The sequence below is a fragment of the Microtus pennsylvanicus genome, chromosome 1, assembly GCF_037038515.1.
Source record: "Microtus pennsylvanicus isolate mMicPen1 chromosome 1, mMicPen1.hap1, whole genome shotgun sequence".
Taxonomy (NCBI): Eukaryota; Metazoa; Chordata; class Mammalia; order Rodentia; family Cricetidae; genus Microtus; species Microtus pennsylvanicus.
In genome coordinates, this window is record NC_134579.1 from 112,711,708 (window position 1) to 112,735,104 (window position 23,397).

At 49.1% G+C, this 23,397-nt stretch overlaps 2 protein-coding genes across 3 annotated transcripts in view; both read right to left on the reverse strand.

Moving 5' to 3' along the window:
* Positions 1-14,089, reverse strand: part of Atp6v0a2 (ATPase H+ transporting V0 subunit a2) — a 29,265-nt gene extending 15,176 nt beyond the window's left edge. Inside the window, exons 1-7 of the mRNA XM_075978713.1 lie at positions 13,865-14,089; positions 10,033-10,111; positions 7,449-7,546; positions 5,974-6,111; positions 4,279-4,367; positions 2,219-2,345; positions 453-535 (exon numbers count right to left, since the gene is read on the reverse strand). Of these exons, the coding sequence (XP_075834828.1) occupies positions 453-535; positions 2,219-2,345; positions 4,279-4,367; positions 5,974-6,111; positions 7,449-7,546; positions 10,033-10,111; positions 13,865-13,981 (731 nt within the window). The 5' untranslated portion in view covers positions 13,982-14,089. The remainder of the gene's footprint in view (positions 1-452; positions 536-2,218; positions 2,346-4,278; positions 4,368-5,973; positions 6,112-7,448; positions 7,547-10,032; positions 10,112-13,864) is intronic.
* A 3,667-nt stretch (positions 14,090-17,756) lies between these two features.
* Positions 17,757-23,397, reverse strand: part of Tctn2 (tectonic family member 2) — a 31,369-nt gene continuing 25,728 nt past the window's right edge. For both annotated transcript variants that reach the window (XM_075978721.1, XM_075978715.1), the window contains exons 14-18: positions 21,916-22,022; positions 20,351-20,507; positions 19,080-19,205; positions 18,910-18,998; positions 17,757-18,111 (exon numbers count right to left, since the gene is read on the reverse strand). In XM_075978721.1, coding sequence (XP_075834836.1) covers positions 17,984-18,111; positions 18,910-18,998; positions 19,080-19,205; positions 20,351-20,507; positions 21,916-22,022 — 607 coding nt within the window. In that variant the 3' untranslated portion in view covers positions 17,757-17,983. The remainder of the gene's footprint in view (positions 18,112-18,909; positions 18,999-19,079; positions 19,206-20,350; positions 20,508-21,915; positions 22,023-23,397) is intronic.

A 23,397-nucleotide genomic window follows, 5' to 3' on the forward strand; every position in this document is an offset into this window, starting at 1 on the left:
CCTTTCTCTCCGCAGGAGCCACCAGCCCTCTCCCAAGAGTAGCCTGGTAAAGGCAACAAAGGGGCTTCACTAAGCTGGTGCGGCTTTCCCAGTCACACTAAAACGTGTCTGCTGCAAGGACACAAGCTGGGGCTGGAGAGAGGGCTCAGAGGTTAAGGGCACCGGCTGTTCTTCCAAAGGACCTGGGTTCAGTTCGCAGGACCCACACTGTGGCTCACAACTGTCTGTAGCTTCGCCTCCAGAGGATCTGACACCTACACTCTCCCCAAGTGATCACAGACTGAGTCAGGCTGACAGTCTGCCCAAGCAGCATGCACCTGGCAAGTCCTCGGTGCAGTGAATAAGCAGAAGAATTGGAGGCCCACTGCAGCTCAGGGCAGAGGGCCCACTTGGCCTGAGAGTGCCTATTCCTTTCCCAGCACTGGAAAAGAGGAAAAGACAACTTTCCTCACCAATCACAGATCTTCTTAACCTTGTGGCCGATCTGCTCGCCCCAGAAGGATATCAGGAACACGTGCCACTTGATGACTTCACCCTACAAGACACACAGGACAGTGAGTCTGCCCTCAGCCCCCAGACCAAGTCCACCATTGGGGCAGACGGTGCAGCGGCTCTGACTGCAGCAAACCCATGACTGCAACAGGACTGCATCACCCACTCACCAGTAACCCCCAAGCAGCATGCACGCACGCCGGCTCACAGGCATCTGTGAGCCACACACTCCTGTAAGCGGGTGAGCACACAAGGCCGAGGTCTGCCTCCTCCCAGGTCAACTTTTATATTGTAACCAAGCGTCCTCCTCCATTACTGCCACAACGGCCTTGTATGTGCTTTTTGTTGGTGATGGTGCTGTTTAAGATGGCCGACCACCAAGGGACATATACACCCAGAATCCAGTCGAGCAGCCTTCTGGAAATCTGTGTGGACCAGCCTCACTCACCAACAGCTAAGAGTACAGTTCCCCAAAGTCAACAATGCACAGGCAACAAGAAGTCAAAGAGAAACACAAAGTAAAGACCGGTGTGGCTCGCTGATGAAAAGTGACAAAGAGATTTCGGAGGAGCAAACCCACACTGCCCCAGGAACAGAGAAGCACCATAACATTTGCTAATTGAGTATTTACATAATTTGTGACTTCAAACAACATAATTCTGTGAATAATGAGGACCAGCCATCATTACAATGGTCAATGAAACAGAATTCTCTGAAGCTGAGCTGTGAAATGCAGAACTCACCTCTTGTGAACCAGGGCCAGGCTCAGCCCCCAGCACTGGGAACAGAGCTAGCCCAAGGTGCTCTGCCTGTTTGCCAGTCACTGTTGAGCTGCCAACGCTAACAGCAGTAAGCCAAGGGAGCTATGGTCAGCCTGGCAACATGGCGGAGGACCCTACAGAAAAAAACAGGCTGGAGGGGCAGTGAGGCAGGGTGTGTGTGGCCATCTATGAGAAATGGGAGGACTGGAGAGATGGCTCAGAGATTAAGAGCACTGCCTGTTCTTCCAGAGATCCTGGGTTCAATTCCCAGCAACCACATGGTGGCTCACAACCATCTGTAATGAGATCTGATGCCTTCTGGCATGCAGATAGAACACTGTATACATAGTAAATTAATAAATTTAAATAAAAAACAGGCGGGAAAAGAAGGTCCCAGGAAAGATGACTGTCATGAAGGGGAGGGAGAGCTACATGGACCTGGGAAAGACTGGCGTAAAAGGAAAAGTACACAGAGAAGCACACTGGAGAGGGGTGGCCAGCTGAACACGGCCAGACAGGGCGCAGAAGAACAGAGCACTTGGGGACAGACAGGGCTTTCTGCTGTGTAAACAGGAAGCCATGGGAAGATTCTAAGAAGAGTGAGAAGCCCTGGTAGGGCTAGCTCGACCAGGCTGAGAGGAGTCCAGGGGGAGGCGGGGCAGGTGCAAGAGTGACGGTGGGGGCTGCTGCCACCTAGAAGCAAGAAAAGTACAGCCAAAATCCCAACCAGAATGGCTGAGCAAGGGAACCAGCATGAACCAGACTCCCTGTTTCTGAGTCCAGTCTCCGAGTCTGGGGATAGAGTGAAGTAGGGGAGAAGGCGGGTGTCCTGAGGCTTCTGCCCTGAACCTTAGACATGGAGTTGCTACTTTCTGAGGTGGGGTCTGGAAGCCCAGACTTAGGAGAATTGTAGGGCTAGTGTGCACACAGGCTGGAACAGGGCTCTGCCTGTGACAGGCACTCACCGTCTCGGGGTCCTCCAGGGACTCGTCCAGCTCTGCGTAGGTCACAATGGTGTACCCTTTGCAGGCCCTCCACAGCATCCTTTCAAATGCTTCCACTTTGCCTTGCTGAATCAGGCCAGACACGAATCTGCGAGACAGTGAGGGGCCAGGCTTCAGGACTGAGAGATCTCCGCCTCCGCCAGCCAAGGCTGCTCTAAGAGTCATCAAGTGGCAAGATGCTCACGTGCTAGACAAAGCATTGCTGAAGCTGCCTTTTCCATGGACAGCTGAGCCTCTAGTGAGGGGAAGGTCTTGGAATTTCAAGACCAAAGCAGATATCCAGCTGCTCTGCTCTTCACACTGAAGACCCTGGACGCGCCAGTGTGAAAGATGACAATAAGCCCAGGCACTGGCAAGGTGAGGAGATGGGGCAGAACCCACCACAGCCAGGACTGCCTGCCCAAAGGGCTGCTCCTTAAAGAAGCAGAGATCTGGAGGGGAAGGAGCCTCGCAGCCACTTGCTTACATCAGCTGCGGGTCTGGACACGGGAGATGCTGTCCTCAGAACACACAGCCACAGCACAGAACTCAGCCAGGAATTTGGCATAAGTTCATATCACTTCCGAAAACTAAATTAAAAAAATTTAAGTCCTCATTCTAACAATAAAATCCCTGTTCTAAGAATAAAAACTGAGCTTGGGCTAACAAGACTCCAATTACCTGTGAATGTGAGAAATCTCTCTAAAGGAATGTATCTTCATATCAAACTTCTCTGATGCCCAAATATGGAACACAGGAATATGAGATCATTTTTTAAAAAGCCGTAGCTGGGGATGTAATTCAGTGCCAGAGAGCTTGCCTAGACAGTGCCAGGCTCTGGGTCTCATCTCCAGAGCCACAAAGGAGAACAAGAGGGCTGGCAAGATTGCATAGTAAGAGAGGGTACTTGCAGTCATGCCTACCCCATGTGGTAGAAAGAGAGCCAGCTCCGGAAAGTTGCCCTCTGACCTCCAAGTGCATACCATGACATGCATGTACCAATCCCAAACATACACGCTAGGTAAATGTTAAAAAAGAAAAAAAAACACAACAGGAGATAACTCAGTAGTTAAGAGCACTGGCTCCTGAAGAGGACCTGGGTTTAATTCCCAGTACCCCCAAGGTGGCTCGTGATGGGCTATAACTTCAGTTCCAGGGGATCTGATGCCCTCTTCTGGCCTCTGTGAGCCTCAGGAACATTCATAGTATCCAGGCATACAAACAAGCAAAAGCAACCATATGCATAAACTTTTTTAAAATTAAAAAAAGAAAATCATAAATTTAAAAAATAAAGTAAAATTTTTAAAAAAGTAACGAGTTTAAAAAGAATTAAGTAAAATTTGCCAAGTGACGATGATGCATGCCTTTAATCCTAGCACTCAGAAAACAGAGGCAGGTGAAGCACTAGTCTACAAAGTGAGTTCCAAGACATCCAGGACTGTTTCACAGAGAAACCCTGTCTCCCCCCACAAAAAAAAGAAGAAAAAAAATTAATAAAAAATTAAAATAAAGAAGAGATGAAACACACCTTGCCATCCCTGCACCTGTGCACCTGGGAGGCTGAAGCAAAAGAATCAGAAGTTCAAGGTCATCCTCAGCTACATAGTGCATTTGAGCCAGCCTGGGCTACGTGACACTTTGTCTAAGAAGAGCATGAAGATGAGGAGCAAACAAAAGGAAAGAAAAGAACAGAGGCAGAAGTGGTCACTGGAAACGTAATTTAAAAGCCGAGTGAGTTCAGTCCCAGAGAACTGACTCCTGTGAGCTGTCCTCCGACTTGTGGTACAGTTATGGCAGGCTCACAGGAGTCAACGCTGGGGAACACAGACACTGCTTCTTTCCAACTCAAAAGACCAAGAGAAGAAATCCCCACGGCATCCAGCTACGTCAACACTGTGTGATTAAGTCCAATGTACAGGAGCCCAGTGTTCTCTGACAGACGCTCACTCTGGGCCAATCCCAGGCTATAATGGCCCATTCACCCGCACCATGGCCCATGTCTCCTATTCTACGGGAAGGGCTTGGAGCACGCTGTCACCTACCCCAGCTTGGCGCCCAGCCTCTGCATGCAGCTGTAATCCAACAGAGAATCGTTCTCTAAGGCGGGGAACTCTTCATAAGTGGGTTCAAACTGGAAAGACATGGAAGCAGGCACACCGTTAACAGAGTCCACCCTTACAAGCTTCCAGATAAGTCCACAGAGGGATGGTACCACTGAGCATCAGGTCCAAATGACAACTGAGACGGGAAAGCTTCCCCATAGGAAACACTCTATCAAGCTTGTCAGGTGAACTGCTTGAAGACATTCACATACGGGAGTGGCTCTAAGTGAGGTTGGACCTCGGTTCAAGAGACAATAACTGTATCTAGGGTCACAACTAGGGCAATTAAGAGCAACCTCAGAAGGGAAGGGTTCGATGCCCTGCCCAGCCCAGCGTGGGGCAGGATGAGCGGCTGTAACTAAGATGCAATGTTCTAAGCATCTGGTGACACTCGGGCATCCACACAAATACCCCAGCCCACTGAGCCTCCAACGCCTGTGGGAACCAGTCTTCACTGGTGAGGGTTCCTCCTGCCCCCTCTGCTCACAGCCATTTGGAAAAAACCAAGATTTTTTTTTTTTCCTCATGACCATAAAACACATTGCTTGGGGCTGGAGAGATGGCTCAGTGGTTAAGAGTACTTGTTACTCTTCCAGAATTCCTGGATTTGATTCCTAGCACCCACATTGCTGTTCATAACTGCTTCTAACTCCTCTTCCAGGGTATTGGGGCTCCATCTACACACTTAGTGTACAGGCAAAACACCCACACACATAAAATAATATCTGCATATTTGGTGTACAGGCAAAACACCCACACACATAAAATAATAAAATAAAGTAGAAGCCAGAAAGATGGCTTAGGGTTAGGAGCACTGACTGCTCTTCCAGAGGCCTGGGTTGAATTCCCAGCACCCACGTGGCCACTCACAGCCCTCTGTAACTCACATATGTGGTGCACAGATATATATGCAGGTAAAATATCAATACACACAAAACAAATAAATATAAAACATTTTAAAAGTTTTCTTTAAAACAGTTAAAAAAAAAAAAGGCCAGGCCAGCAACTTGGGAGGCAGAGGCAGGTGGATTAGTGAGTTCAAAGCCAGCGTGGTCTACAAAGTGAGTTCTAGGATACTTTGGGCTGTTACACAGAAAAACCCTGTCTTGAAACTGAAAAAAGAAAATCTTTTTTTGAACTGAAAACTAAAGCCTCTGACGGGAGGAAGCAGCGTCTCTGCTAAAACCACTAACACAGGAAGAAGTGTGCGATCCAGCCTAGAATAAAGCAGAGGCTGATGTCTCACTTCAAACAAACGAAACAAAACCACATCTACACCAAGCACGGCAGCTCCTGCCTGTAATGCCAGCGCTCAGAAGGCGGAGGTGGGAATCAGTCCAACTTCAAGGCCAGCCTGGGCTACATAGTGAGACCTGGTCTCAAAAACAAAGACGTCAAGTGTGAGCAGAGCCAAAGCTGGCAGGGTACATGCCTAGTGTGACAAAGCCAGCCTGACTTCCAGGACGGGGAAGTGGAGGCACCGGGAGCAGTATCAAGTCAAGCTGCACGGCAGTCAGCCAGAGGGACACACAAGACTACCTCAAACCCAAAGCTGGAAGGGCGCTAACAAGAGAGCACAGCAGGGGCAGGGACTGTCAGGTGAGCTTTCTCCCGCGGGCGGGCGGGCACACGTACTTCCACGTTCCGCCTGACGAAGGTCTTCGTGACCCTCAGCATGTGGGTGTACTCCACCAGCTCCAGCAGGTTCTTCCTCAGCTTCTCCTTGTTCTTGGTGACTTCTCTCAGCTCCACCTCGAGCTTCTGCAGCTGCTCCTGCAACAACACAGCTGCGGTGAAAGCAGGCTTAGTCTGGTGCAGCCTCCTCACCCCGTCACCCAGGCTCAAAGGGCCACAGTGCCCGCAAAGAGCCAGAATGCAAATGTGCCAGACAGCTCAGTTTAGTTCATGGTCAAACCACAACACCTGCAGGCACCTGCAGGCCACACATGCCCCCCAGAATCTGATGCTGCCAGCTTTCCTTCAGCTGCTTGTCCACCCCACACAACAATCTTTATTTCTTTTGTTTACAATGGAAACAACATATGATCATCTTTTCTAAACATTCTCCTGCCTCCAGCTTTGAAGTGTCTGCTTGGTCCCACCACACAATTAAGGATGCAGGCTTTCATGGTTACAACCTAGCGTCCTTCTCCTGCTTTACATATTCAAACCACAGACACAGCCTTTATAAGACAAACCACTGAGCCAATGCAATCATTCAAAACAACCCTTCCTGCTCCTCCTCCTCCCTGTGCTCTGCATCCACAAGCTACCAGCAGCATTGCTGTCCGTAAGGATGTCATAACCAGGCCATCCAGCCAAACCAGAGGGCTGTCACCGTGGCTGGGAGGGTGCCATGCTTGGTGTGAGCCCAGACACCAAGTGGCTGGCTACTTCCTGCAGACAGACAGAACAGCCGGCCACAAAGGGCTGCAGCAATACCACGGCAATTATTTCAGAAGAGTGATGAAGAGCCACTATATTTCTTCTAAGTGCCAAACCCTAACAAGAAAAATCTAGAAGGGAAGGCGTGCTAGTGCGGGCCTCTAATCCCTGCACTCAGAGCCAGAGAAACAGAGCTTTATGAGTTCAAGGCCAGCCTGGTCTACAAAGTAAGTTCAAAGCCAGCCAGAGCTACATACTGGGACCTTGCCTCAATAAGTAAGTAAATAAATAAATAAATAAATAAATAAAATAGTCTAGAGCCTTAGGCACCACCCAGTATTCATTAGAGAGGTGGGGTAATGGTGCCATATCCTTCGGCCTCAACATGCCAGCTACCTGGAAGCACTCAGGCCTGATGGGAAAGATATGAAGTCCAGGTCTGCAGCCCCCAGCACTGGTGCAGGGACAGATGTGCTATGATGGGTAGTCCCAGAGAGTATCCTGAAACCTGCCATGATTCAACAGGGACTCAACTACTCCTCAGCTCTCCTGCCAGCAGCGCCCTCTACTGTCAGACAGAACACATTACAGTTCCCTGAGGGTGTGCGACTCCACTGTTCCTTACTTTAGGCCACAGCTCTGGGAAGAGAGGTGAAGGGTGAGGACTGTGAAGGCAATTAGGCAGTCCCAGGACTGTTGAAGACAGCGTCTTCAGGAGGAGTTACCTGCATTTCTAGAACATGTTTAAGAGGTGGTGCAGGAGGACTGGCTTCTCCCTCAGGCAGGGGAATATCAGCTCTGGTAATTTCCTGCACCAGGTACACTGTGAAAGAAAGATGCACAGTCAGACAGTCTCACTGTGACCTTCTGCAATCAGAACCCTGGCAGCCCCAACCTGCTGACCGCAGATCCTGCCTGTCCCTGTCACTTCCTGCAGTTTCTTCCAGAGAGACAGGCACACACTGGCTAGAGCTCCCCAGCTCCTTTCCTTCCTAAAACCCAGGTTAAAACATGTTAGGGAAGGCTGGGTGGTGGGGGTGCACACCTTTAATCCCAGCACTCTGGAGGCAGAGACAGGAAGATCTCTGTGAGTTCGAGGCCAGTTTGGTCTACAGTTGGAGTTCCAGGACAAACTCTAAAACTACAGAGAAACCCTGCCTTGGAAAAACAAAAACAAAAACAAAAAACAACCCACACATTTGGGAGTTGGGTGCACACCTTGAACCCTAACACTCAGGAGGCGGAGGCAGGCAGATCTCTTGAGTTTGAGGCTAGTCTAGTCTATAGAGTAAGTTCCAGGACAGCCAAGGCTACATAAAGAAACTCTATCAAAAAACAGAAAACAAAACAAAACATAACAAAAAAGAAACGTGTTTTTGGAAGACTGGGAATACACTGCAGGTGCAGACCTGTACCCCAACCAGAGGCAGCCTGCTGCATTTGCTACAGGGTCCTCAGAGAGAACCTGGCAGCCAGAGTCAGAGCAGAGCCAGGCTCCCCTGAAAGAAACCAGGTGGCTCTCTGCTCTGCTTTCAGAAGCCTCATTCCACACACGTGACCTGTCCAGTGGCTCTTTATGAGGACTCTGATATCATTCCACCACATAATCTAACAGTATGCAAATAACTAGCACTTTAAGCAAGAGATTTCACATGACCAGAAGTTCCTGTCAACATTAAGGCTGGAAGTTGGACATAAGGGCACACATCTGTAATCTCAGGATTCAGGAGGCAGAGGTAGAAGGATCTCTGTGAGCTCAAGGCCAGCCTGGTCTACAAGAGCTAGCTCCAGGATAGTAGGGCTGTTACACAGAGAAACCCTGTCATGTGTTGGCTGGAGAGATGGCTCCACACTCCCGCTGGCTGCTCTTCCAGCTCCCACAGCAGGCAGCTCACAACCACCTGCTATTCCAGCTCTAGGGATACAGCACACCTCTGACCTCCAAGGGATTCTGCACTCATGTACACACATAACTGAAAATAATAAGAATATGTTTGACATGGTGGCACATGCCTTTAATTCCAATACTTGGGAGGCAGAGGTAGGCAGATCACTATGAGTTTGAGGTCAGCCTGATCTGCAAAGTGAATTCCAGGGCAGTCAGGGCTGTTATACAGAGAAGCCCTGTCTCAAAAAGCCAAATTAATAATAATCTTAAAAAAATAGCTGGCTCAGGCCTGTCATCCAAGCAGACTTAGAGAAAAAGGCAGCAGGATCAGCGGTTCAAGATCAGCCTCAACTACATACTGAGTTTGAGGCCAACCTGGGCTACATGAGACTCTGATCCACCCCACTCACAAAAAAAAAATCAAGAAGGAAAGAAAGAAAGGAAGAAAAAAAGAGGAAAAATCTCTAATTAAGGGGAATGCCTATCTGAGGCACTATTGGCAACTGGTAGCAACTGGGGTAGGCAGATTCGCTTAACTTAGCAGGCTATGGTCACCTGTCCACGAATACAAGGGCAGTACTAGGTGGACTTGATTAGTCATCAACGATAAACAGGATAGGAAGTAGGAGGACTCTCCTGCAGCCAGACTACTTTGGGTAACTCTTGCAGGTTTTAGAGGTGAAAGGAACGCAGAGAGCTACTGAGTCCCAACACTTAAGCAGAGAACACCAACCTAGCCCAGTCACAAAGGGAGCCTGCAAAGACAACAAGTGATATCAGGGCAGCTGTCAGCCATTTCCTGCCTTTCTTATTGCCAAATAAGGTCTTAAATTAAGTAATATCTTAACATATATATATATATATATATATATATATATATATATATATATATATATATGGTTTTTCACTTATAAGAAAAAACTATATATACAGGACTGGCTGATTAAACCATGGCACATCAGTATCAGGAAATACTACTCTGCTCCCATCAAATGCTGAGCCTCAGTTTACACTAAACAAGAGGAATGTCACAGCAAGGACCGTTACATGAGACAAGGCCAGCAGCAGTCACTGTAGTTCCTTCTACAGTCTATGGAACAAGTGAAAAAACAAGAAACACTCATAACAATGCCTACCTATGAATTACAGGAAAGTGAACAACCTGCCCCTCCCTTTTCTTTTTCTTTCTTTCTTGTTTGTTTTTTTAAGACAGGGTTTCTCTGTGTAGCCTAGCTGTCCTAGAACTAGTTCTGTAGACCAGGTTGGCCTTGAATTCACAGATCCACCTGCCTCTGCCTCCTGAGCGCTGGGATTAAAGTTGTGTGCCAATACCGCCCAGCTTGTCTATAGTTTTCTAAAAGAAACAAATAAGTTTATATTAAACTAAGTATTAGGATTATTAAAATGGAAGACAAACTTACCCAATATTCTTTCCAGCTCTTCACACCTCTTCACCTCGCCAACAAATTTTCTTTGAAAAGAGCTTACATTTTGGTTGAGCTGAGAAAAGGAAGAAAATTTTGTTTTAAGCTCATAAATTTTTTTTTTTCGAGACAGGGTTTCTCTGTGGTTTTGGAGCCTGCCCTGGAACTGGCTCTTGTAGACCAGGCTGGTCTCGAACTCACAAAGATCTGCCTGCCTCTGCCTCCTGAGTGCTGGGATTAAAGGCGTGCGCCACCACGGCGCCCGGCTAAATTTGTTTTTATTAATCTAATTATTTAAATTTTTTGGTGGTGGGATCAAATGCAGGACTGGATAAAGTAAATTTTGTTTATATTTATCTAGTCATTTAAAATGTGTTGGTGTAGGGGTCACACTCTGCCACTGAGCTAAAACAGACTGTTGAGGGAAAATATTACTGTCAAAGGGTTGGGAGGAGTCCACTGTCATCAGCCACTGACAGAAAACTGACAGGGCTTTCCTGGACAGCAAGTAACGCCTGAATAATAGCCCTTGGCTCAGAAGTAATCCAGAAAGAAACATAGATTTAAAGAAAAAACATGAATATGGATATTAAGCTCAGAGGAAATCTACACCAACATCCACCAACAGGAAATTGGTGGGGGACTAGGTCAGTTGGTGCGCGTCCGCCCAGCACCCAGAGGCACAGAAACACAAAGCTGGGTGCGGTGGCACACCCCTGTAATTTCAGCACTGGGGAGGTGGGGCAGGAAGGAGGAACAGAAGTTCAAGGTCATCCCCAACTATATTTGGAGCTCAAGACCTTGCCTCAAAACAAATAAGTAAATAAACAAATAAAGCAGATTAAAATGAGTTAGAAGTTAACATGTTAACTTCTTTCTAAATCACACACAGTAATTACTTTTTTTCTTTCTTTTTTTTTTTTTCAAGACAGGGTTTCTCAGTAGCTACGAAGCCAGTCCTGAAACTCCTAGAACTAGCTCTCTGTAGAACAGGCTGGCCTCAAACTCAGAGATCTGCCTGTCTCTGCCTCCCGAGTATTGGGACTAAAGGTGTGCACCTTTAGGGTGCACCACCACTGTCCAGCAACTTTATTCTCGACAATAATGGCACTACCTTACTTTTCTTTTCTTTCTTTTTTAAAATTTTTTCTAACTAGGGTTTCTCTGTGTAACCCTGGTTGTCCTGGAACTCATTTTGTAGGTCAGGCTGGCCTCACACACACAGATCCGCCTGCCTCTGCTTCCCGAGGTGTGCGCCACCAGCACCACCACGCCAAGCAACGTCCTACTTTTCTAATGATCACTTACAAGGACATGCATTTAGGGCACAAGCTGCATCCGTATCGATACAGCATTTGCACTGGGCTCCACAACTAGACTTGGTGTGAAACTGCTCCCCTCTCCCTGGGGATCCCCAACCACTTTTAAAGCATTAATCAGAAGGATCAAAACTGGAGGTCACTTCTCTATCTCATTCCCTTTCACTTCTGGAGGTCACGCCCACCCAGACGACTCAGACACGGGGCTGCTGTGGAACTGAGAACGGGAACCTGGAGCCAGGGACCAGCCCTGCCTGCCGCTCCACTTGCCAATTTCCTTTCGGCAGTGGCTTAACTCTCAACCCAACAGCAGCTCTTCTGTGAAGAGGTGTGCCCCTGCCACAAGGATACAAACACCTACCAGCAGCAGCAGCAGCAGCAGCAGCAGCTTAGACAGCCGCTGTGTGCTATTGGATGGGCTACCACGTTTTATTTTGGGGGAGGATGTAACGTAAGACTGCAGGTTCCTTAATTCAAAGCTAATGGTGTGGAAGTGCATTCCAACAGACCTTTGTTTGATGTTTACGATTTATTTTATTATTTCTGTGTGCAGGGTGAGGGCTCATGAGTACAGGTGCCTGAGGAATCCAAAGGAGCTGGAGCTACAGATGGCTCCGTGAACCTCCTGGTATGGGTGCTGGGAACTGAACTCTGGACCTCTGCAAGAGCCCTAAGGACTCTTAATTGCTGAGCCACCCCCCGCCTCCTTTTTCGTTTTATCGAGATAGCTCCCTATAGAGCCCAGGCTAGCCTTGAATTCTTCATCTTCCTGCCTCAGCCTCCGGAGTGTGGCAACAGCACACCCAGCTCCAGACCCTGTCTATATGACTGGCATTGAACCCAGAAGAGTAGGCAGAGGAGGCAAAGCTACAGCACTCACTGTCTTTCCAGTCCCAGCAACAACAGGGCCAAGAAGGAAGCTGTCCTCACAGTAAAGACGGAACTGAGCCCACCTGTCTCTTCAGGGCCACAGCCCCTCCTTGTCCAGATCTCCCCACTGCAGTCGCTATGGAAAACCTTCAGCTGCCCCACCCCTCCGGGGGTGACAAGCAAAAAGGCCTGAGTAAGTCAAAAAGGGTTGGTGATCCCACCCCATAAATGAGCATGGGACCCGTCACAAGCTCGAACATCAATGCCCAAGCTTACAGGCACCTGACACGGAGCAGCCCTGAAGGCTCAGCAAAGCACGTTCATTTTATTTCCCTCCTGCGAAGATCGGCTGCACTTTCTCTCCCTTTAAAAGGATCCAGAGTCCAGCCTGGAGCTCATGTAACGGCACTCAGTGGAACCCGAAGCTCTGAGCTGATTACAGGGCTTGTTGGGCCCCTGAGATTGAAGCATGATAAGTGCCTTGGCCTGAGTCCTAACAGGATGGAACAAATTAGACCTGATATAAAAGCCTGTTTCCCTTGCGACTGCTGCCTTGATCTTTCTGGTGCCACTCACAGCACCACACCCTACCTGTCAGGTACGAAGACCAAGGACTGTAGGCCAAGTGGCTCTGGGACCCAGGAATAGCACCACACCTTGCCTGTGCCCTCGCCTGCCACTCAGGAGTCCCCATGATGATGTAAGGGCCACCCATATCAGATCATGGGAGTATGGACCCATCAGAAAGAGACAGAGAAATGGCCAGAAGCCCAAACTGGTGTAGGTATCGGGGCCTGTTTGGCAGCCTTTGTGCACCGTTCTCCTCCTCCGTGACACTTACAGTTCATGATCAGCGTTTACCCAGCGTCCTCCCAGACTGAACTTCAGGAGCACAGGGTCTTCATCTGCCTTGCTCAGAGTCTCCAAGGCCAGAAGTTAATCCATAAAAGCTTATGTATTCATCCAACATTGTTCATTAATGGCAATAAATGCCAGGGCCCGTGCCACTCGTGGGAAATGAAGAAAGAACAAGTTGGGCAAGGTCCTGACCCTCGGAGGTTGGTAGTGCACGGAGGTTGAAAAAAAGCCAGTGGCTGTGTTGGCAAGTGTGTTATTACAGTTGCAGAGACAGCCTCCATTCCACACATACTGTGACCCAGGTCCTCGTCACTTGTCAACAATGCCAACGCATCATCATACAGGAGTCTGAAACTCAGAAGCTCTCTCCCTAGGGACTCACAACCTGTCACACTTCCCCATCGCTCTTCCAGCCTCTCTTATCCCACCTATTCCTGTTCAGAGGGGCCCCTTCTTAAACTACCCAGCAAAACCACCTCTGGGTACCGTCATCCTCCACATCTTCCCACTGCCAGCTCCTGTTCCGTTCCGATCTCAGCTCAAAGACCACCTCCTCGGGGGGTCGTCCTTGATTACTCTGCAAAGCCATCTCTGAGACCCTCCTCTTTCCCCGTTGACAGCTCCTGCCCCGTTCGGGTCTCGTCTCAAAAGCCACCTCCTCAGAAGGGCCCTCCTTCGCCAGCCTGCAAAGCCACCTCCCGGCCCGGGTCCCCACGACGTCAGCCGACTTTGTCGGCGCCCAGCCCTGGGCTGCACAGGCACGCAGGCCGCGGGACACTCACGTCTCGGAACTGCACCAGGCCCTTCTCGCCCAGCGCGCTTAGACACTCGTATGCGGTGCCCGACTGCAGGAAGAGCTGCGCCAAGCACATGCTCTCGCTGCGGAACAGGGAGCCCATGACAGCGCCGCCTCGCTCAGCCGCCGCGGCCCGCGCACCGGCACCATGGGGCTCCGCACCGCTGCCACCGCGGCCACAGCTCAGCCGCCGCCACAACTACCTGCCACGCCCCGCCCACCGCGGCAGCCGGTTCCGGTTCCGCCCCGGGGAACCGCCCATCGCAAAATAACCAATGAACGATCATGATTGTGGCAGTCCGTCACTACGACTCGTCCAATCGGTGCACAGGAGGCGGAACCCTAACCGGGTGGACCCTTCGCTACTTTTAGAGTTTATTTCATTGGTGTGTAATTTTTTTTTTCCTCGGATGGGATCTCCCTGTGGAATTCAAGCTGGCCGTGAGTTCGCAACCCTCCTGCCTCAGCTTCACCAGTACCAGGATTGTTTTCGTGCCCCACTATGGCCAGGTCCTTTTGAAGACTTGTTTTTTTGACTCAGAATCTATGTAGCCCAGCTGTCACCTAGCTGACCTCATACATAGATCACCCTTCCTCTAACTAAAAGTGCTGAAATTAAAGGTGTGCACCACCACCCCTGAGGACTTCTTTATTTTCCTTATTTTTGAGAATTTCATATATGTATACAGTAAAAATATCATATTCAACCCGTTTTCCCTTCCAATTCCCACATTATTCCAAAAACGTTCCCCCTCCAATTGCTTGTCCTTTTTGGTGATGATCCGCTAAATCCAATTAATGTATATGTGTGGGTGGCTATGCACCAGAGGATGAGAGACCTACTTTTTTGTTTGGTTTGTTGGTTTTTTGAGACAGGTTTTCTCTGTAGCTTTGGAGCGTGTCTTGGAACTAGCTCTTATAGACCAGGCTGGTCTCAAACTCACGGAAATTCACCTGCCTCTGCCTCCTGAGTGCTGGGATTAAAGGTGTATGCCACCACCGCCCAGCTGAGAGATCTACTTTTTAAATTTATTTGTTTGTTTGTTTTTGAGATAGGGTCCCACATATCTCGGGCAGGCTGCAAACTCTTCAAGTAGCTAAGGGTGACTTTGAACTCCTGATCCTTCTGCCTTCAACCTCCCACCCCAGTGCTGGGATTACAGGCAAGCCGCTCACATTGAGTCTGTGTTGGTTAGGGTTGGAACCCAGAATTTCATATATGCTAGACAAGAACTCTTTTTTTTTGTTTGTTTGTTTGTTTTTGTTTTTCGAGACAGGGTTTCTCTGTGGTTTGGGAGCTTGTCCTGGAACTAACTCTTATAGACCAGGCTGGTCTCTAACTCACAGAGATCCGCCTGCCTCTGCCTCCCGAGTGCTGTGATTAAAGGCGTGCGCCACCACCGCCCGGCGACAAGAACTCTTAATAACTTCAGCAGTTTTGTTGTTGTTATTGCTGTCCTATGACCTGGAGATAGCTCAGGAGTTAAGAGCACCTACAGCTCTTGCAGTAAGTTTTGGGGCTCCCAGGACCCAGATCAGATGTCTCACAACAACCTGTAACTCCCGTTTCAAGAAATCCAATGTCTTCTTCTGACCTAATAGGCTTCTGCACATATATACACTCAAGCACACATACAAATAAACATTTTCAAATGATTTTTATTATTTTAAAGAAAGCGTGTGCACTTGCACATGGCTTGCAGAGGCCAGAGGATTCAGATCCCCAGGAGAGATAGTGGCAGCGAGCCTCCTGGTATGGGAGCCAAACTCAGGTCTTCTGAAAGGGGAATATGGGCTCTTAACCACTGAGCCATCTCTCCAGACCCAATAAATAAATATATTTTAATGGGGGTGAGGAGGAGTGTCTTTTAGGGAGGGAGGTCGAAATAGGGTTTCTTTGTGTAGCCTTGGCTGTCCTGGAAATAGCTCTGTAGACCAGTGCTGGGGAATATTATTTTAAGGTGTGTTACTTGTGTTTATGCTGCGGAACATTGGTTTAATGATGTAAAGATGTGTTGCTTTTGTTTATGCTGCATTTGTTTAACTCTGTGAAGCTGTGATTCTTTGCCTATCTAAAACACCTGATGGGGGGCTGGAGAGATGGCTCAGTGGTTAAGAGCATTGCCTGCTCTTCCAGAGGTCCTGAGTTCAATTCCCAGCAACCACGTGGTGGCTCACAACAGTCTGTAATGAGGTCTGGTGTCCTCTTCTGGCCTGCAGGCATACACGCAGACAGAATATCATATACATAATAAATAAATAAATATTTTTTAAAAACACCTGATGCTCTAATAAAGAGCTGAACGGCCGATAGGGAGGCAGGAGAAAGGATAGGCAGGGCTGGCAGGCGGAGAGTGTGAACAGAAGGAGAGCGGAGGAAGTGGCGGACACTAGGGGCAAGAGTGAAAGTAAGGCATACAGAAGAAAAGGAAAAGCCCAGAAGCAACCAAGAATGAAACTCCGTGTGTGATTTATTTGGGAGCTGGGTGGCAGGTCCCCAAAGACTAAAGAGGAAAACAACCAACTAAATTATGGCGTTTCAATATGGGGTTAGAGTAAAAACAACAGCAGACCAGGCTGGCCTCAAACTCAGAGATGCACCTGCCTCTGCCTTCAAGTGCTGGGATTAAAGGATTGGGCCACCACCTCCCAACGGGAGGAGATTCTTAGCCACTCTGTGCCACTTTACCGTTCCAAGCAAACACCCTTTGGCTCTTAGTGGAGACAGAGGCTGCAGTCATCATGCTGAGCTAGTCTGAGAACTCTCTCTTGACTCCCAGGACACCTGCTCGCTTGCAGTCAGCCACCACCGGTTGGCCTTGTCACAGTGGGTTTGTCAGCCTGGAACGTGTATGATCCATGGCACCCTATGTGGTGCACTGTGTGGCCTCTGCAATCCCACTGGCCACATGGGCAGCCTCTACACAGTGGTCATGTGACTTCTGCAATAGCATACAATCTGACGTGGCTTCTCTTGTTGTATTCCAAAGACAAACTGAACCCCTCACCCTAGTCCTGGGTCCTTTCACTCAGCCACACTCCTGTTTCCTGGTCTCTGGAACTCTGGAATCCCTCAGTTTAAAATACTGGCCCACTGGACCTCACTAAAGCTGACTCCTTTAGGTTTCAGCTCAAATGTCCCTATACCAGTTTTTACTGCCAACATGACATGATGTCACTTGAGAAGCGGGAATCTCAACTGAAGGGTGACACAGATCTGATTGCCCTGTAAGCTGTGTCTATGGTGAATTATCTTGATTGCTGATTGATGTAGGAGGGCCCAGCCCATTATGGGCAGTACTGCCCTTGGATAGGTGGTCCTGGCCTGCTTAAGAAAACTGGCTGAGACATTGTGGCGCGTGCCCTTAATCTCAGCACTCGGGCAGCAGAGACAAGCGCATCTCTGTGTTCTAGGCTGGCCTGGTTCTACACAATGAGTAATGTACACTTTAAGACTATAGCGATGCTGAGATGGCTCATGGTTAGAGGCAATGCCTACACAATGCCACCCGCCCCAATGGTTGTCTCCCATGTACCCGCACCTACGCTCACTCAAACACAGACTTGCTCCATCATCATCATCATCATCATCATCATCATCATCATCTAATTTAATTTTAAAAGTCTTTTAAGCATTTTCAAACCTTTTCTTTGGAATATGAAGCAGTAATCAATCAATCCTTTCTTAATTCTTATATGCTTGCATTAAGTATGGTCAAAACCAAAACTCCTGTGATTAGGAATTCATGCTAGGCTTAGGTCTCTGACATTCAGGGACACTAGCAGCTCCCCTGAAGCCAGCCGGCAGCAAGAATGATCACTCTGTGCAACTCTGAATATCTGGATAATTGACTTAAATTCACTTACCACACCAAGAATTTCTATAAAAATAGATACTTTGTTTATTAAAATGTTTCAGGGAGGCTAGGCACAGTGGTGCACACCTTCAGTCCCAGCACTCTGGAGGCAGAGGCAGGAAGATCCCAGTGTACTTAGAGGCCAGCCTGGGCTACATAGTGAGACTCTATCTCAAACAAACGGTTTCAGAGAGGCACGCAGGCCTACAGGGAGCCACTGAGTGCGCGCTCTGAGTCCTCGAGCCAAGTCAGCGGGGGATGGGAGCCGAGCACCAGTCTCTGTACAGTCTCATCCAAGGATGGCTGATGAGTGTGGCCGACAGGAGGAGCGACAGAAGCATTAGGCCTTTGGCGACACACTGGGAACGGGGCTCCCCTGGAAGACAGCAAAAGACAACTTTTTGGGATCACAAAAGTCCTTGCACCCACAGACCACCAGGGAAAGCAGGAATGTTAAGCAGGATTGTCCTCTCAGAGGAAAGGGTTGATGAACAGCCTGGTGGTCTACATTATGATCTATATTATTGTAGGGCCAGAGACCATATCAAGCTCCCCCAACCAGGACCAGAGGTGGCTGATAGTCTAAATGACCCTTATATTATCTATATAGCCAAGGGCTCCCCCGAGCTCCCCCAACCAGGACAGAGGCAGATAGTAGTGCAATATACTGTCTGTATGACCCAGACACACCAGGTCCTTCCCTAGGCCCTTCAGCTAGAATAGGAAGCAGGCTCTTCCTATCTTGGAAGAAAGGACATGGACTTTGAGTTGAGTTGCAGTGTACTTACGCCTCCTTGTGAACTGGGAATTGTATTACACAGGAAACTTTCTCCAAATCGTACTGCGTTTACTGGACCAGAACCCAGCGTTTGATCCAACCGGGCTGAACTGAGTTTTCATTTTCATCTCTTTGAGGTTTGTTTCCCTGCCTGCCATGACACTCGCAGGGGCTCTACCCCATCCCCACAACAACTGAGCTGTATCCTATCTTGACTTTGAAGGTAACTATTTAGTGATTATTAGTGATAAGCATTAATAGCTGATAAAACATCAGCTGTGGCACAGTTTCTTCTTTTAAGTCTGTCTGTGCGGTTTGCCCACGACAAATACACATCGACTCAGCAGTTTCAATTGGCATGACATTCTGACAACAAGCGGAACCTGCCTTCCCTACCTTGGTAATATTGGGTCAGAGGGTACAGAAGTTGAGGCCAACACAACTCATTCCGGGTACAGTCATACTCTGTGAAGTTGATCTGGAATCTATAAAAACACATGAGAAGGTTTGGGGAGAACCAATGAGAGGCAGGAAGGAACCTGCTAGCCTGTCAGCCATTGGCTCACCTCGTTGGAGGGCGGGGCATCTGCGCAGGGATTTTAATGAACTGAACGGAAGCGCTGAGAGGGAGAAGAGCAGCCGTGTCCTCACAGGTGAGCCCACACTGGTACTGCCAGGTCACCGTGGAGACCCTAGAACGGGGAGACTGTAAGGCAGAGTGGCCACCATTCATCAGAAGCCTGACTCAGGACCCCAGGGAATTCAAGTCTAGACACAAAGAGAGACTCTGCAGGTTCCTGTACCCGTCACCAGGTTCTCTTAGCAAAGATTGCTTGTCTCCCACAGTCTATTGGCAGCTGGTCATTTATCGAGGGCATTCCATGCCCGCAGCACAGAACTAAGGCACTTTTTACATGTTATGGCGAAGAATCCTTGAAACAGTACTGTGGGGCTGAGGAGAAGCTCAATGGTGAAGCCTTGCCTAGGAAGAGAGCCCACTGGCTGCACCCCAACACTCTGAAGTAGCTCTAGCTCTGATGGGGACTAGGCATCCCTTCTCCAGTTACCAGAACAGCCTTAGGGGTGGGGCACATCACTCCCCACTCTCTGTTCAGTAGATCAAAAGACAGCAGCCTGAATCCAGAGCCTGCCTGCCAGGGCTACTGATAGTCCTGGCCATGGCAAATGGCTCCGACAGGCACACATGACCCAGCTGGACAAATGTAAGTCTACCCGGATGTCTCTTGACAAGGTGGCCTCTCTTTAGTAAGCCCAGGCAAGACTGAGCTGGTGCTGACCCTGCAGGACTGAGGAGGACGTCCCTGCGAATGAAGGCAGTCCCAGGGCAAGGGGAGCTGGAGGTAAAAGGGAAGAGACCCTCTCTGAGCTTGCAGCATGCGGACTCTTCCCAACTGAGCGGCACGCATCACTTTCTGTTAGGTGGAACCTGTCACCTGAGGGAGAAACTCAACACTCGGCTGTCATCGTTTCTCAGATGAGGCAACTACATATCAAACTGTCTAAAGCCACACATGGCAAAGCCTCCAACCAATGGCCACATTCTGCTGCCAGCGCGCCACCCAGGCTCACAGAGTTGTACATACAGCACTGCACGGCCCCTTGCTAGCCCTAGCCCTCTGGACTCTGCAGCAGCAGCTCTCAGAGCCTTCCAACAATCCTGAGAGCAGCTTCAGTCTCAAACACAGTATTGGCGCCTTCCACCCACACAGCCAGATCCCTAACAATCCCCATTTACAAGTGTGCAGATTCCCGCCTAGCATCCCTAGTCTTTGTCCTGCTCTTGACTTTGGCAGCGCCAGGAGGAGACCACACACACCTCGTCTCCACGCCGAGGATCTCGTGCTGAGCCACCCCTTCCACAGAACCAGCTTCAGCAATGAGGATGCGGATGGTGAGCTGGGCAGGAACTTCTGGGCAGATGCCATTTGCGCTGCTCAGGGGCAGGTCAGCACCTGTCTCAGGGACGTCAACACCTGCAGGAATGTCAAGATACCTGTTAAAAGCAGCTGTCCTATAGTGTCACACATGACACACTAAGGAATGGAAGGTGACATGGTCTGGCTCCCAGTCCTCTAGCAAGCTCTAATGTTGTCACCCCATAACTATGTGACCTCATGTCCACCAGGCAGAAGCAGGTACTACTCACCTGAGTGGCGGCTAAATGCTTCCCTGCGAGATGAATGAGGTCCCAGCCCACATAATAAAACTAAACATAAAGATTCAGTGTCTGGAGCTGCAGAGATGTCTCAGCATTTAGGAGCACTGGCTGCTCTTGTGGAGGACCCAGGGTCAGTTCCCAGCTCACAACCACCTATAACTTCAACTCCAGGGGATCTGATGCCCTCTCCTGCCTCCAAGGACACCAGAACTTGTATGGCATAATCTTCCACAGAGACACATAGTCACATAAATAAAATATTTTCTTAAAAAAGAGAAAAAGGCCAGGCAATGATGGTGCAAGTCTTTAATCCCAACATTCAGGAAGCAGAGACAGGTAGATCTCTAAGTTCAAGGCCAGCCTGGTCTACAAAGCTAGTTCCAGGACAGTCAGGATTGTTATAGAAACCCTGTCTTGAAAACCAGAGAGAGAGAGAAAGAGATGAGAGATTCAGAGTCTAAGCTTGTCCCCAAAAGCCACAGAGTATTCTGAGAGGAACACGAGGGACCGCAGTAAAGTCACAAAATTATCTTAAATAGTCACCACCCTCTCAGAAGTCACATAAAAAAGGATATTTAGAACTCATCCTAGCATCTTTGGTTCCTCCTGTTCCTGGCTGGAGGCACTGTAATAACACCACCAAGCTAGACCAGCACCTGTCCTTAGAGCCACACCCCAGTCTCTGCCCAGTTCCCTTCAAAGTGAACAGCTCAGAGGTGAGTGATTTTTCGGACTGGTTTTGGATCTGGGAAGAAGTGGTTGCTGGGGCTCAGACCCAGGGCCCTGCACACATCTCAGCCTGGTTCCCTTTCAGATCAGCCTGCACAGAACTCTCCAGATCACAGCAGTACCTAACCGTTTCCTAGCACCCACAAATGGGATTTTTACACATCTGGGAGGTCTGTGTCTGGGCTTCCTTCACTCAGCACCACATTTTCAAACTCAGTAACAAAGTGACTTCTATACACTACCAAGTTAGCTCTCGGTGCCAATATTTTTGGGAGCTCAAAGCAGCAGTGCAAACTGACGTGCCCTAAAGATCTTCAAGCCCTTCATGGCAAGAGGAAGTCCGCAGGGGCTACCTGGGAAAGCCATGAGACAGCTGTGAAAAGCTTCCTGCCTGCAGCAGAGAGTCCTAGTCAAATACGCCAGGTTCTTGGGCCACAGCTGGCAACCACAGGCTCAATAGCCATAATCCCCCGTGCGTGGCCACTAAGACTCACGTATGATCTCCAGCCAGCCATCACTCAGATCGCTGTAATCCGAGTTGCCTCTCCTCGCGACGTGAGTTGCTTGTATCAGCAAATCCAGCCTCTGGAGGACGTTCTCCCTGCATGAGAAGAAGACGACACTTCTCAGCCGGTGACCAGCGGGGCTTGTCCTCAAGCCCTTCCCAAGACTGGAACTTTGTCTTTGTTGGGAGCCCAGATGAAAATCTGCTGGAGGGACTAACATTAAAAACACAGTGCAGCCAGGCAGTGGTGGCTCACACCTTTAATCCCAGCGCTCAGGAGGCAGAGGCAGGCGGATCTCTGTGAGTTCAAGGCCAGCCTGGTCTACAGAGCAAGTTCTAGGACAGGCGCCAAAGCTAAAGAAGCCCTGTATTGAAAAACCAATAATAATAATAACAATAATAAATAAAAACGGGGTATATGCAGGGTATAAACAGGGTATATACAGGTGTGGGTGTAAACTGGAGAGATGGCTCAGCAATTAAGAACATTTGTTGCTCAAACTGGACAGTGATGGCACCCGCTTTTAATCCCAGCGCTCAGGAGGCAGAGGCAGGTGGATCCCTGAGTTCGAGGTCACCCTGGTCTACAGATCAGGTTCTAGGATAGTCAGGGCTACACAGAGAACCCAATCTCAAAAAAAAAAAAAGGAAGGAAGGAAGGAAAAGAAAGAAAGAAAGGAACAAAGAAATAAAAAAGAAAGAATACTTGCTGCTCTTCTAGAAGCCCCAGGTTCAATTCTCAGCACCTACTTGGTAGCTCACAACCATCCGTACCCCCAGTTCCAGGGCATCTGGCAGCCTCAACTGGTCACTGCAGGCACTGCCTGCACATGGTGCATAGGCATACAAACCATACAAACTTTTAAACCATAAAAACAAATAAATCTTAAAGTGGAGACCATGCTGGGAGGGGAGGGGCCAGTGAGGTGGCTCAGTGGGTGGAGGAGCGTGTAGCAGGCCTAAAGACCTGAGCTGGATTCTTAGACCCTACAGCGTGGCCAGAGAGAGCACTGGGCCCCAAGAGTTGTCCTCTGACCTCCACATGGGAAGCATATGTAATCAGAAACAAGGAAAACAGTGAGTGCGGGGAAGATGTGGGAACACTGGGGCTGTCCTGCTCCGCTGTGCGAGTGGCAAAAGACGCCACCACTGTAGAAAAACCAGGCACTGCAGACGGCTTTACCAGACGACCTGGCACAGACTAAAAGAACAGGAAGTGCCTACCAGGTGGTGGTGCACACCTTTGACCCAGCATTTGGGAAGCAGCAACAGGCATATCTTTGTGAGTTCGAGGCCAGCCTGGTCTACAAAGGTAGTTCCAGGACAGCCAGAGCTACATAAAGAAACCCTGTCTTGAGAAACCAAAAAGAAAAAAGAACAGTAGGCAATTCAAAGAAAAACTAGTACAGGCCTGTTCGCAGCCATGAACGCAGCCAAAGAGTGGAAGACGCAGATGTCCAACAACCCAGGG